The following is a 15991-nucleotide window of genomic DNA, read 5'->3' on the forward strand; positions in this document are numbered from 1 at the left end:
GACAGACTTAAGACAGTCTTAAGTTAGGATTTTGTCTTAAGTCTGTCTTAAGACAAACTTAAGACAAAATCCTAACTTCTGTGAATAGCAAAAGTAGTAAGTTTAGGATTTTGTCTTAAGTTAGTTCTGTGAATCGGGCCCCACGTTTATTAAATGGAAGTCAGTTTTGTAACTCAGCATCATGCTAAAAGTTGAGTGAGATTCTCTGTATTTTTCTCTTCTTTCAGAGCCGAAGCTGCACAGAGACTCAGAGGAATCGTCTTTTCTCCGCATATCTACAAGCATGCGGCTACCACCGCCCCTCCTTTATTGGCCACAATGGATGAGGCTGGTTTGGTGTTTGGGAGCGTCAGGGTTCATGGTGCGGGGACAGCAGACGACCCAGCCCCACTCCATCAAGATAGATGGGGACATCACACTTGGGGGACTCTTCCCCGTCCATGCCAAGGGACCGGCAGGGATTCCCTGTGGAGAGATCAAGAAAGAGGCGGGTATTCACCGCATGGAGGCCATGCTCTATGCATTGGACCAAATCAACAGCGACCCTGATCTCCTGCCCAACATGACACTGGGTGCACGAATTCTAGACACCTGCTCGAGGGACACCTATGCGCTGGAGCAGTCTCTCACCTTCGTCCAAGCACTGATCCAGAAGGACACGTCGGATGTCCGCTGCTCAAATGGGGAACCGCCCATTATCAGCAAACCAGAGAGGGTTGTCGGAGTCATCGGGGCATCGGCCAGCTCTGTCTCCATCATGGTGGCTAATGTTCTGCGTTTATTTGCAGTGAGTATTCCGGGAAATGGTGGGGTGGTGTCTATGCTACTGCAATGCATGATGGAACTTGTAAATTCTTAGCTCTAAATCACATGAATTGTGAGGCTGGTGGTCAACTTATTAGCTCCATCTAAACTGTTTTGCCATTAGTTGCCGAATAAACGAATTTAAGCGCTACAGAGAAAGCCGCTTTTGATTGGGTACTTGTCTTTCATATAAACAGTTGACTCTTTTAGGGGTCACCTGCTGGTGAGTGGCCATGTAAAGGTATACTAAATTGTTGACTAAAAAATGATTTTAGAAATGAGTGTGCAAGACTTCAAGACATCTTTATAGACATAGGGGAATGTCAATGTTGCTTGGGGCCTCAGTTTACATAGAGCAGGGGGACCTTGCTTGCCGACAAAGGTGGCATAGGTGGGATCTGTAGAGGTGAGCGGGAGGATATTTTGGCAAATAGCCGGGTGACTTGAAGAAAGAGGGGAAAATAAGACATCAGGTGTGCATGATGAGAGAGGGCCTGGGGGAAATCCCAGTTGATCAATTGTAGGCAACCTTTTACAGGACATAGACGTTTATACAAATTCCTGTGGAAACATTTTCAGTTGATTTTATTGCATCTTCAGTGTTTTAATGCTTTTTAATGGTTGCATTGGGTCTGCTGGTATTTTTTATTTACCCAGCAGAATGTTTCTGCAGGATGTACATAAGTGAACGACCAAAAAAATACTAGGAGGAAACAAGTCTTTAAACATTGACCTTGAAGTCCAGTGAAGATTTCCAACTTTACCTGCTTTGCTCGTTTGGGAGTGGTTCTGCGAGTACATTTTTTGTGAACTTTATTGTGAGACAATTCGCCGGCTGAAATTGTTTTTATCAATTGTTTTCTCCCAGACATTTACTCGTAGGTAACATTTTCTTGTCCTCAATTAGATTTTTTTTTTTTGCCACTGAGATATCCTTGTTTTAACATTTTGTCTTTATATTCTTCGTCATATGTCTTTGCTGCATTTTATTGTATATGTGGCATACTTATACTTGCTCTGATAATCATTGTAAATGTTGTTTTTCTTAGTATTCCTTTTCTTAGTGGTTCTTTTGTTGCTTGTTGAAAATAATAAAATATTTCGAACAAAAAAACAAAACTTCAGAAAGTAATAGAGTAAATACCTTTGTAATTCTGCACACCCCTAAAGCAGAGACTACAACTGGATCTGATAGAAACAGTTTGTAGCCAGTTAATTTTCGCCTGGATAATTCAGTAGATTACAAATATTTATGCTATTACTGAATCTAGTATAAACCATTTTTGCCTGATCAAGTGGCATTTCAACCAGAGGATCACAGACAGAATGGAAAGATGGTATACCATATTTGTTATTTTTCATTTACAGGTTTATTTAGTGTAAGTGCAAAGAGCATAGTATAAATCACAATTACAATGCTATTCAGAAAAAGACAACTCTCCAAGGAAAACAATGAGAATTGCAAAAAGTAACAGAGCATTTTCTCTGATACTTTAGGGAATTTGAAGGCCAGTCTCTGAAAAGGAAAGATATTTTGTCCTTTGGAAGAGAAAGCAGGAAGAGCCTCAAACGAGAAGTTTGTTTTGTAAAAGCAGGAATGTCATCTGCGAGGCCAGGGGTGATGCAGAGATGAGGATACTGACCTTGGCTCCTTCACATCAAGGGAGCTTGAGAGGTTCCATTCCAGGGCATGGCAGGGGCCACGAGTTTGTACTGCTGCAGTTCTAGTGTTGCAGCATCTTTGGCAGGGTGAGGGTTTGTTTGCACTGGACTGCTGGTGGAATGTGCTGCCTTTTGCTAGAAACTTAACCATATTTGTTGCAATCAGCAAAGGGCGCTGTAAAGCACAACAATAACAGGACACAGCACAAAATCCCCTCAGCGTGATGCATTAGTAATGAAAGTGCCAAAGAAGAAAACAGATCATCTTGGAAATAAACCGTGGAGTTTCACAAGCGCATATCTATAATGATATTGAATGGATGTATGACGTTACAATGCATACTTTTACCACGCATGCCTTTACAACGCGGTTTTTACAACGCATGCCTTTACAACGCATAGCGCTTTGGGGTGCTGGATAGTGAAAAGTTTAATTTACTATTCCAACTCCAGTCCCCGTGGACACTAGGGAAGGTGTTGGATAGTAAATTAAACTTATTCCCTATCCTAGAGCGCTCCCCAGCGCAATGCGTTGTAATGGTTTGTGTTGTAATGACTGCGTTTAATGGTAGTGCGTTGTAAAAGTTTCGTAGTAAAGATTGTATACCATATTGAATTTCACACATATTATGCTAAGGGAGATTAAGTGATTTTACCAGGAACACTAGATGTCCAGTCCAGTACTAGAGCCGGGATTAGAACTCAAGTCACCTGGTTCCAAAGTTGGAAGGTTCACCCTCCTACCACATCGCCTCTGTTTACCTTTTTGGTCAGTGGGTGGGCTTCTTCATTCCCAGCACTGAGGGTCTTGTGGTTTAGTCATCAGTGCTTCTCCGCTGGGGTTTATTTGCTGTTTTCCAATCTCTGGGCCTCCCTGAGTCAGAACTCGCTCTGCTAAAAGATGGGTTTTTATGTTACCCTGGAGTGCTCATGGTTGGGGGCATCATGAGTTCTAGGGGGTGGTGGTCCCAGACTCATGGGCTCTTGAAAGAGATGTTTGTATCTTTCCTTGACTCGCCGTGCGTTCTGGGATCGGTCAGGGTGCCGCTTGGACAGGATGGACAGCACAGCCCTGTTGGTTGTCTGTGATTTTGCTCTGGAGGTACGCAGATGATGACACTTCCAGGATTTCGTTATTGTGTTTTTTTGTTATGTTATTGCAATGTTCTGTTGTGTTCCATTTTATTGGGCCGTGTTGTTGTTGTGTTTTGTTAGTACACCAGCTACCGTGTTTCCGTGTAAATATGCACAAGTTTGTCACATGACACATTTACGTTGCAGCAGTAAAAGACTGTGATGCAAAATATCTCAGTATATCTGCCAAAGACAGGTTATAGCTTTGACTAAAATCGCAAAGAGTTAAAAGGGAATATAGGTAGACAGGTGCCGGTCAGTGACCTGTTTACTGCACCGTGATGTGAGCTCTACCAGAACGGGGCCAGAGACAGAGTGACCACAGCACGCCTGCGGCCACGTCCGGGGTTTGTAGGGCCGGCTGAAGCTGCCCTTATGGAAAAGAAAAATACAAAAGATGATGGACGGAATGTTGCACATTGGCAAAACATTCACCCAGAGTCACAGATCTGGGTTTAATCCATCGCTATTTTGCTCACCACGCCGCCCCAGTTCAGACTTGGCCATATGCAAATCAGTCTTGACCCTGTGCCTCATGGGAACAGTCCAGCCCGAACTGCCAAGCCATATCTTCCCTGGACCGGAATCAAGCTTCCTAGGACCGGTTTCTGGCTATCAGCCGTCATCAGCCAGGATAGCTTGACTCCAGTGGCCTATTGAGCATAGGACCCACGTCTGGGCATATCCTTCCCACATAAGGTGAACAGCAAAACACTCAAGATGATGGACAGAATGTTGCATTGCCAAAACATTCACCCCAGTCGTAGATCTGGGTTTAATCCATCGTTATTTTGCTCACCACGCCACCCCAGTTCAGACATGGCCATATGCAAATCAGTCTTGACCCTGTGTCTCATGGGAACAGTCCAGCCCGAACTGCCAAGCCATGTCTTCCCTGGACCGGAATCAAGCATCCTAGGACCGCTTTCTGGCTATCAGCCGTCTTCAGCCAGGATAGCTTGACTCCAGTGGCGTAGTGAGCACCGGACCCACATCTGGGCATACCCGTCCCACATTGGGGCGAACAGCAAAACACACAAGATGATGGATGGAATGTTGCACATTGGCAAAACATTCACCCCTAGTCACAGATCTGGGTTTAATCCATCGTTATTTTGCTCACCAACGCCACCCCAGTTCAGACATGGCCATATGCAAATCAGTCTTGACCCTGTGCCTCATGGGAACAGTCCAACCTGTACTGCCATGCCATGTCTTCCCTGGACCGGAATCAAGCATCATAGGACTGTTTCTGGCTATCAGCCATCATGGGCCAGGATAGCTTGACTCCAGTGGCGTAGTGAGCACAGGACCCACGTCTGGACATACCCTTCCCACATAGGGCGAACAGCAAAACACACAAGATGATGGACGGAATGTTGCACATTATCAAAACATTCAGCCCCAGTCACATATCTGGGTTTAATCCATTGTTATTTGATGCTTGTTTACAGTTCAGGGAGGACCTGGTTTGGCAGTTCGGGCTGGACTGTTCCCATGGGGCACAGGGTCAAGACTGATTTGCATATGGCTAGGTTCAAACTGGAATGGCATGGTGAGCAAAAAAAGATGGATTTAGGCCCAGATCTCTGTACTGGGTGAATGTATGACATTGTTCTGCATTCTGTCCATCAACTGTTGTTTTTTTATTTGGCACTCCGAGTGGGACGGGTATGCTCAGACGTGAGTCCTGTGCTCTCCATGCCACTGGAATCAAGCTATCCTGGCTGATGAGGGCTGAAAGCCCGAAACTGGTCCTACGATGCTTGTTTCCAGTCCAGGGAGGACCTGGCTTTGCAGTTCGGGCTGGACTGTTCCCATGGGGCACAGGGTCAAGACTGATTTGCATATGGCTGGGTTCAAACTGGAATGTCATGGTGATCAAAAAAACTATGGATTTTGGGCCAGATCTCTGTACTGGGTTGAATGTATGACATTGTTCTGCATTCTGTCCATCAACTGTTGTTTTTGCATTTGTCACCCCGAGTGGGACAGGTATGCTCAGATCAGACGTGAGTCCCGTGCTCTCCATGCCGCTGGAATCAAGCTATACTGGCTGATGAGGGCTTAAACCCCGAAACCGGTCCTAGGCTGCTTGTTTCCAGTCCAGGGAGGACCTAGTTTGCCAGTTCGGGCTGGACTGTTCCCATGGGGCACAGGGTAAAGACTTATTTGCATATGGCTCGGTTCAAACTGTAATGGCATGGTGAGCAAAAAAACAATGGATTTAGCCCCAGATCTCTGTACTGGGGTGAATGTATGACATTGTTCTGCATTCTGTCCATCAACTGTTGTTTTTGCATTTGTCACCCGGAATAGAACGGGTATGCTCAGATGTGAGTACTGTGCTCTCATGCCACTGGAATCAAGCATTCCTGGCTTATGAGGGCTGAAAGCCCGAAACCGGTCCTAGGATGCTTGTTTCCAGTCCAGGGAGGACCTGGCTTGGCAGTTCTAGCTGGACTGTTCCCATGGGGCACAGGGTCAAGACTGATTTGCATATGGCTGGGTTCAAACTGGAATGGCATGGTGATCAAAAAAACGATGGATTTAGGGCCAGATCTCTGTACTGGGATGAATGTATGACATTGTTCTGCATTCTGTCCATCAACTGTTGTTTTTGCATTTGTCACCCGGAGTAGAACGGGTATGCTCAGACGTGAATCCTGTGCTCTCCATGCCACTGGAATCAAGCTATTCTGACTTATGAGGGCTGAAAGCCTGAAACTGGTCCTAGGATGCTTGTTTCCAGTCCAGGGAGGACCTGGCTTGGCAGTTCTAGCTGGACTGTTCCCATGGGGCACAGGGTCAAGGCTGATTTGCATATGGCTGGGTTCAAACTGGAATGGCATGGTGATCAAACAAGCATTTGCAATGCAATAGGTCTCGCATTAGGAAAGTTAGAGCTATTGGTCTTGTAAATGACAAATATTTTATTTATGTGTTGGTTTTGAAAATAGCGAAATTAATAGCTTTATCATTTACAATGCCAATACTTTTAACTTTTGCAAATGTGACACCTATAGCATTTGTAATGCAACATGTTTTGTATTTACGTGACTTAGATGTATTGATATTACAAATAACAATGGCTTTTAATTTTTTTAAATAATTAATATTTCAATAAAAGCTATTGTAATTTATATTGGCAATAGGTTAAACTTTTGTAAATAACTTTTGTGAAGAGTATGTTCAGTGTTCAGTTCAGATAAGCTTTATTCGATTTTAGTTTAAAAATCATAAAAGCATCAACAATAAATAAATAAACACCTTGACATTTCATTACAAAATTAATAAAACAAGATTAAATAGGTATAACGAATCAGCTAATCAATATGGAAAGATTTCAATATCAGTAAAACAACTCTAAAACAAAAAGTCGTACGTACATACTGAGGAGTCGGGGAAAAACATTAAGCAAACCTCTATCAGTAATATACTTGTCAGTTACATACTACCCTGTCAGTTTAACTCGAACTCACGAGTGGCCTCTTAGTGGTGGGGTCTTAAAAATAAAATTTTGGGACAAAAGTTCGAAACCATTGGAGGCTAGAAGGTTAGTTGCGCTATAGGGACGGGGTCCCCTTCCCCAGGAGTAGTATTTCTTTACCGTTGGTCTATGTAACCGGATATGTGGGAAGCTTGGGTAAAAATCGTGCAAGTCCCAAATGCGAATAGTGCCATGTCTTTCTTTGGGGTGACAAAATCGTAAATAGGGGACGATATTCCTGTTCTTAAATTTAATTAGCACCAGGTCCCCAGCGATGTCTTTGGGCAGCGTACCAAACCACCCCACCCTCCTGACACTCAGGATACCACCATCTAGCTCAGGTGGCAAAGGTCTATTGTTTTGTAGCCAGAAAATGACCTTATTTAGCAGGTCTTGCTGTGATTCGTGTGTTCCCTGACTGAGTGCAGGGACCCCAGAGAGGACAGACACATATGGGGTGGCTTCAGGAGGTAAGTTGATACTTGGCATTCTTACCGGAGCGGCTCTGGCCACTGTGTGAGTTTTTAGCGTAGGTTTTAGAATAACTTTGGGGCCTGTTGGGGTAGGTATATTGGGAGGCTGTAATTGAGTTTCACCGTTCTTACATATAACAGACTTATGCTTTTCGGGGGCGATGGGAGGATTAGGGCAAACGGATGCAGCCATTATGTTAGTTGGAGGAGAATTCTTTTTGATTCTCCTCAGCCTGTCCCCCAAGTCGTTAATTTTTATGACCAAGGGTGAAATGACAGCTAACAACAGTTGCTCAATTTGGGCCAATAAAGCCAATTGGGGGGACAAGACAGGGTTGTCTAATTTGTCCGCAGCCGTGTCCTCCATTGATGTTGTTAGGTTAGAGGGAGATGATATTGGGCTGGTGCACAGATTTTGTGTACTTGCATAGTTCTCATTGTCCATTTCGCTGTTGTGCTTCCCTCTAATGTTGAGATCCAGGGGCAAAGCGTTTACTTGATTTTGGTCTTTATTTACAGGAGAAGCTAGGTCCCGTGGGAAGCCATTAGAAATAACACCGTTAGTGCCCATAATAGGGGGGGTTAATGCATCAGGGACGTACTTTGTGCCACACAGGGCGTTGAGCTCCTCCCAAATGGACATAATGTCTATGATAGTGATGGAAACGCCAAAAAAGTAAATAAAATAGAAGCATCACAATACCTCCTCCTGTGAAAGAGTCAAATGGGGTGGCCCGTCCCGTCCTCCTCAGGTCCTCTGAGGGCCACAGAGGGCCCGCCCTTTGTCCGGGCTTCGCCCAGCGTCCCGCGAAGCGGAGCAGAGCGCTGCTTTAAGGCGCCTCCTGGCGCTCTCGTGTAGTCAGAATGCAGCGCCGCCGCTGAGGCTGCCGGTAGATGTAGTCCCGGGCGGCGGCGCTGTGGGAAGCAAAAATTGACTCCTGGCAGTGGCGGCTGCAGTGGGGGCCTCCTCGCCTCCCCCCTCCGATTTTGTAAGTTTCCCCCCGCTCCGCCGAGCAGAGCGCTGCTTTAAGGCGCCTCCTGGCGCTCTCGTGTAGTCAGAATGCAGCGCCGCCGCTGAGGCTGCCGGGAGATGTAGTCCCGGGGCGGCGGCGCTGTGGGAAGCAAAAATTGACTCCTGGCAGTGGCGGCTGCAGTGGGGGCCTCCTCGCCTCCCCCCTCCGATTTTGTAAGTCTCCCCCCGCTCCGCCGAGCAGAGCGCTGCTTTAAGGCGCCTCCTGGCGCTCTCGTGTAGTCAGAATGCAGCGCCGCCGCTGAGGCTGCCGGTAGATGTAGTCCCGGGGCGGCGGCGCTGTGGGAAGCAAAAATTGACTCCTGGCAGTGGCGGCTGCAGTGGGGGCCTCCTCGCCTCCCCCCTCCGATTTTGTAAGTCTCCCCCCGCTCCGCCGAGCAAAGCGCTGCTTTAAGGCGCCTCCTGGCGCTCTTGTGTAGTCAGAATTTGTAAATAACTTTTGTGAAGAATATGTTCAGTGTATTTTATTGTGACGAAAACCCAAGAACAGAAGTGAAATATTTACATCTTTTTGTGACATTTGTAATAAAGCTTGAAACATTGAGAGAACATATTTGAACCAGTTGTTGTTGAATGGTTGCACAGATTGATGCTGTGGTGGTGCTGAGTGATGCTGTGGCGTTCAGTGATGCTGTGATAGTGCATAGTGATGTTGTGGTGCTCCTGAGTGATGCTGTGGTGGTGCTGAGTGATGCTGTGGTGATGCAATAGAATGAGTGCGATAGAGTGAGTGCAATAGATAGAGTGAGGGTGATAGAGAGAGGGAGGGAGGGCGATAGATAGAGGGAGGGCGATAGATAGATAGAAGGAGGGCGATCGATAGTTAGAAGGAGGGCGATAGATGGATAGAGGTGAAGGTGTGCAATAAAGAACTGCTTTACGGTGGCTCAGTGGGAAAAAATAAATATCAGATGTATTTGGTTCTTTGAAAGTGAGAAGAGTCAACGGTGTCATGTGTAACATCCTTGTTTTCTCCAGTGCTCTTGTGTGTCCACTGCGCCCTGGGCTCTCTGATTGTCTTTGAGAAAAGGAGCTTACCCATAAGACTACCCTCATTGCTTTTTGCAAATGTGGAGAAACATTTTTAAACAAAATAGGTAAACTGCACGCTAAAGGAAAGAAAAACTAGTGGTAAACTTAGTTAGCAGCAGGCAGTTTAACCCTGTGCGCTGCCTTAGGATGAGTCAAACTTTTCACTACAGAAACCTCCAGTCTGTTTCCAAGAAGCTGATTAATGACGGGGCTTCTCTTGACATATTAATTGATGTTTAGAAGTTGCTGGAGGGCTGGAACGAAACTGAAAGTGCGGTGGGTGCTCGCGAGACATCGTGAGAGTGCATATCGCCTGTATCGGTGTAAGCTGAGGATCGCCAGAGAAGAAACGCTGTCTATCCACGCTGAGGCTCTGAGTCTGAGACCGAACTGTCCTTGAGCGGCCGCCTGGGTAGAGATGTACACCGAGCACCCCGTGAGCTCTGAGGACACGCGGCAGGGCATTGCGCTGAAGTATGGCGTAACGGTAAGGAATGCAGGAGTAGCTGTATGGAGGGGGCTGGCAAACAATACTTTTTATATGAAAATTCGTTTTCTTCTAGAACTGTCTCTTGACCCTAGATCACGTAAACAACGCACCCACTTCTGGTCGGGATTAAGAGTGCTTGGCAAAATGTACTTCAGGGGGGAGTCGGGACTCGATGTGCTGTTCTGTGCGTCTGGCGTTACTGGGGTGACTCTCAGGAGGTTTGAAATGGTTAAGGAAATGAGCCCCACAACGAGCATGAGTCGAAAACACAAGCGCGGACTCTCGGGTCCGATACGAGGCCCCTCTGATACACACAGTACCTTTACAATTGCTGGGACGATGCAGGCAACAGGAGATGTTCTACGGCAGTGCCCTCGTGGAGATCTGGCTGTGGAGAGGCGCCGCGGTGCGGGGCGTCTAGGCGGGACCTCAAGGTGGGTCGTAGGTGATCCTTCGTGGCGGCCCAGGTACCCCAGAGGCAGCGGTGCGGCACATAGCGGCCTGTACGTCTTCCAAGGTACAGGGCGGCTCTCAGTGCGGCATGGACTCGGGAGGGGAGAAACGGTACGGTGCAGTAGCCCTTACACATGTACGCACCGGGCTGGGCAAATCAAAGGGCTGACTTGTACGATGGCGGCCTACGAGTCGTATCTTCTTATTGCAGGCAGGATCCCCGGGGCGGCAGTGCGGCAAGGAGCGGCCCAGTACGACTCGTACCGGGCGGCTTCCCTTGTGCGGCGCGGCCCTGGGAGGTGGGGACACAGTGCGCTGGAGTACACTTCAGGCGTACGTGGCTTACAGGCAGGCACAGTGCGATTTAGTACGCTTCAGGCGTACGTGGCGTACAGGCAGGCACAGTGCGATTGCGTACGCTTCAGGCATACGTGGCACACAGGCAGGCACAGTGCGATTTAGTACGCTTCAGGCGTACGTGGCGTACAGGCAGGCACAGTGCGCTGGAGTACGCTTCAGGTGTACGTGGCGTACCTTTGTGCCCTGAAGAAGCGGACGGCACATTGGTAGCAAGCACAAGCCATACTTGGAATCCTCACATGCGGTGCGGCTTCGGGGGCTGGAGTGTGCGGGCCGTACTTTGCAGGGTACAAGCTTGTGTGCGCGTGTGTGGGTGCGCGCACGTGTGTCTGCGAGTGTGTCTGTGTGTGCGTGTGTCTGTCTGTGTGTGTGTCTGTTTGTGTGTGTGTGTGCACGCGCGTGTGTGTCTGTGTGTATGTGTTATCCGCTTTCTGGCAATGTGGGACAGGAGATGTGCACGGCGTGTGGGTGAACGTGCGCGCTCACATGGGAGAATCCCCTGCGCGTACCCATCCCCTGTCTCACATTCCCAGGAAGTGGATGACAAAAGATGCTTCGCTGGATGCAGTGCTTCGCACTCCTTACACCAGCTCGACCTAAAAAACGATGGATTTAGGCCCAGATCTCTGTACTGGGGTGAATGTATGACATTGTTCTGCATTCTGTCCATCAACTGTTGTTTTTGCTTATGGAAAAGGGGCCCGGCATGGGGGAGCGCAGCGTTTGGCTCATGTGGTAAAGAACACGTGCCTCAAGGGGTTGTCAAACCCCGGGGAGTATTTTACATGTCACCCTGTCTTCCATACTCCCATATTCTTGAAGGTTTAGTGGGCCAGATTTAGAGAGGCCACGGGTGCAGACAGTGATTTGTAATGTGATGTCTACTCTGCCGTGTGACGCTTTACACACACGAGGGGCGGCTGGCCTCTGTTCAGGACCACACATGCGCACTGGTGCCCACAGCATGTGCTCGGGCGCAGAGACATCTGTCGCGCACGTCATAATTCGGGGGATTGAAAACGAAAACAGTGATATTGGGGGAGGTGGGTCGGTGACTTGTGCAGCGCCATGTCAGAGCTTCAACCAGTGGCACACAGAGGGAGAGACCTGTTGATGCACGTGCAGCATTGTGTACGTCATGTGTGTGAGAGGTGTGTATGTGTAGCAGGGAGCCGGGGATGAGATGGTATTTCGCAGCTCTCATTGGGAGTGGGCGGCCATATTGAACCCTAGCTCCAGGAACTGCATGTGCTGGTGCTTACAGGGACCTGATGCACACCCATGCATTTCCAGGGACCTAACATGCACACCGACGTGTACTTCTGAGGACCTGACATGCACACCGTGCACTTTCAGGGACCTGACACGCACACACATGCACTTCCCGGGCTCTGACATGCGCACCCATGCACTTCTGGGGACCTGATCAGCCGCGGCTGGTAGTAGGAGTACCGGCTGGGCCGTGACATGGGGAGGGGGAGGGGCAGGGTGGGGGGAAGTAATGTATGGATTACGGACCTTAACAGGTAAGTAAGCATATAAATAGATAAAAGGAATTTCGTTGCGCGCTCTGCATCATGCAGTGCGCGCAACAAAATTTGTTTTATTTATGAGACCTGACATGCACATCCATGTGCTTCCGGGGCCCTGACTCACACCAATGCCCTCCATAGACCTAATACGCACAACTGTGCTCTGGACATGACAGGCACACCCTGACATACACCCAGTGCTTTAAATGGACCGATACTCACCGGTACTGAGTACTGGCACTTCTCATGTGTATCGCTTTGAGTACCGGCACTTCTCTGCTACCAAGGGGAGTACCGGTATTAATCAAAGGTAGGCTTATTGTTGTTGGTGCTCACGAGCACGAATGAGGCTGTCTGACAGCCAAAGCACCTCTAGCCCAAGCTGAGCCACCTCTAAACAACTCAGCAGGGCTCACTTGCATAATGTCTGGTGTTCCCCACCACACTGTGTTTGGCAGAGCAGGGTCCATTCAGGCCCTGAGCTGTCAATCACTTTCACACCATGGTATGTATTTGTGCACACTCGAATCCAGGCATCCCGCTGACAGCAGCAATAGCAGCAATTAAGAAAGCTGCAGGAGTTAAGGGTGTAAAATGGCCTTTCTCCCTCCTGAGTCTTTCGAATGAGTGTCTGTCTGCTTGTGTCTGGGTGTTTGCCTGCTTGTGTGCGCATGTTTTTGTGTGTGTGCGAAAAGCGATTGAAAGAGGGAGAGAATCTAGACACCAGGGAGGTATTTTAAAGGACATTCTTGGAATTCTTTGTGTGAGCATTGCTGCTTGTTTCTCTGAGTACCTGCACTTATTTTTTCCCATGTAAAGCACTGCATACACCCATGCACTTCCAAGGACCCGACACACACACACCCATACATTTTTGGGGAGATGGCACGCACATCCATGTGCTTCTGGGGACCTGACACGCACACCAATACTCTTACGGGGACGTGACACGTACACCCATACACCTGTGCACTTCCGGGCCTTTTACTGGGACCTGACATGCACAACCTTGCACTTCAGGGGACCTGACGCACACCCAGTGTCTTCTGGGGCCCTAATGCGCACACTCATGCACTTCCGCAAACATGACAAGCACAACCGTGCTCTGGACCTGACACGCACACCCTGACATGCTCACTCATACATTTCTGGGGATCTGACACGCACACCAATGTGCGTCTGGGGAGATGACATGCACATCTATGCGCTTCAGGGGACCTGACACTTAACACCTGTACACCTACGGGGACCTGACACATAAATGAATACACTTCTGGGGACCTGACATGCGCACTCGTGCACTTCTGGGGACTTTGACATGCACAGCCGTGCTCTCACTGGGACCTGATACATAGACCCATGCACTTCCGGGGCCCTAACATGCACACCCATGCACTTCCCGGGACCTGATGGCTGACACACACACCCTTCCACTTCCATTGGCCCTAACATGTGCTTCCAGAGACCTGACACGCACACCCATGCACTTCCCGGGACTTGACATGCATGCTAATGCACTTCCATAGGCTTGACATGCAAACCCATGCACTTCCCGGGACATTCCATACATGCCAATGCATCTCTTTTGTAGTGTTGCAGGGCTTCGACTGAATTAGATCAGCCCCATATTTCCAGACTTTTTACACATCCAGGGATGGCGCAACCTGGAGATTCTGGGTCAGATTTACAAAGATTTTATGCTATGTTTGTGTAACTTTTTAACAGAGGCCCAACACAAACCTCAAGTTGGCATTTACAGACCAATTTAAATGGCGATTTGTGTTGGTTTGTCATCAATGGTAACACAACATGCAACGTTGCACAATGCACAGCCTTGTGTTACTTTGCATTTTTGGGTGGTGCAAGTGTGTTCCCTTGTAAACACCCTTGGATTTTGTCGCAAATCCGTAAATACAAAGAATTGTAGACATAGATTTGTGACCAAATCCTACGCCTCCCTGAAGTTGGCGTAATAGAGAGAATTTTTTTTATTTTTCCTTTTCTCCCCTCTTTGCACGTGTGCTGCATTCTGCACAAAGAAGGGAGCGATTTGAACTTAAATGGACGAAGACTCTGCCGGTGCACAGAATGCTCCCATGAAGCAGGCGGGAAAGAGCAGACCCAGGGCTGCAGCCCAATCCTGTCCTGTTGTTGCCAGGGCACATAATGCTCAAAGGATGCCGCGGGCACAGACGCGTTTCAAAAGCAGGGGCGGCTCCTCCAAGAAGGCGGAGGAGCGTCGCCCACTGCTCTTTGAATAATGTAGTTATTATCATTTTATTTTTCTTAGGTTCGGGGCTCGGTTAGGGCGGGGCTGGTGGCACAGGGAGAGGAGTGGTTTGCACACTCCAAGTGAGCATGACGGCTTGGCGGGCCCTCTCGGACCGGCCAAACAGTCATGCGCACTTTGCATGTTCCCCATCAGGCTGCATTACACAGCCTGGTGAGGAACATTCACAGGCTCCCAGTACCCATCTGAGCCCGAATCCGGGCTGGACTGTTCCCATGGGGAGCGGGGTCATGATTGATTTGCATTTCACTTCGGGGTCCAGGGGAGTTGGGATCCTTCTCAAGAAGACTCTCCCGATGGTAATAGATGCCGTCGTAGAGGATGATAGGGAAAGATACAAAGCATGTCTGGGCGATGGGCGGGTTAAACTCTTTCTTTAGTGTCGATTTATGTCCCCCCAGGTATGCAGGCAACAACTTTCACTGATCTGGGGAAGGTCCTTCTGAACCTCCCGAGGGGATTGTTGATCGTGGGAGGTGACTTCAATGCTGTGGTCTCCGGCGTCATGGACAGGCATCCGCCTAGAGATACGGGGCGGGTGCTAAGATGGCTTCCTGATTTTATGGATGCGTTGGGTTTGGTTGACGGCTGGAGATTGTTTCATCCTGATAAACGTCAATACCACTTCCATTCTAATGCCCATGGCAGTCTCTCTCATATTGATTATTTTTTGGTGCCGGAGGCCCAGGCGTCGTATGTTATGGAGGTGACGCACCTGGCTAGGGGCATGTCTGATCATTCGCCTCTCTGGCTCAGATTCGAGATGGCCTCTGGATCGGGAGGCAGAGTGGCCCCAATTAACCCCTGGTATTTGCGTAGTCCTAAAATTCGTAAGGACCTGTTTAAGACGTTAGAGCATTAGTTTCAGGAAAATGAGGGTTCTGTATCATAGTCGATCTCGCTTTGGGAGGCTTTTAAGGCATTCGTGAGGGGCCAGGCTTTGTCACTGATCGCGGGAGCTTAAAAAGATAGGAATGAAGAAGTCGTACGGGTGGATCCTGAGATAGCTAGTGTCGAGGCTGATTTGGAACAGGAAGTGACCCGTGCTAGGCTGCATGTTTTAAATCTAAAGCAGCTTGAATAAAGAGCGATGGTCACTGATAGTGCCAGAGCTTTGAGCAGGGAGCAGCAGGGTAGGTTATACGATGTAGGAGATAAGGCCAGGAAACTGATTGATTGGTTGGATAAGAAGGATAGAACAGACCGAGTTGTCCCCGAAATTGAGATGGCGGAGGGAGTGC

The 15991-nt window shown here is 48.4% G+C and overlaps 1 protein-coding gene across 2 annotated transcripts in view; it reads left to right on the forward strand.

Moving 5' to 3' along the window:
- The first annotated feature begins 246 nt into the window (after window positions 1-246).
- LOC147684426 (metabotropic glutamate receptor 6-like) overlaps window positions 247-15991 on the forward strand; it is a 197328-nt gene continuing 181583 nt past the window's right edge. For both annotated transcript variants that reach the window (XM_086940357.1, XM_086940356.1), the window contains exon 1: window positions 247-787. In XM_086940357.1, the coding sequence (XP_086796483.1) occupies window positions 284-787 (504 nt within the window). In that variant the 5' untranslated portion in view covers window positions 247-283. The remainder of the gene's footprint in view (window positions 788-15991) is intronic.

The sequence above is a fragment of the Lissotriton vulgaris genome, chromosome 10 (genome assembly GCF_964263255.1).
Source record: "Lissotriton vulgaris chromosome 10, aLisVul1.2, whole genome shotgun sequence".
NCBI lineage: Eukaryota > Metazoa > Chordata > Amphibia > Caudata > Salamandridae > Lissotriton > Lissotriton vulgaris.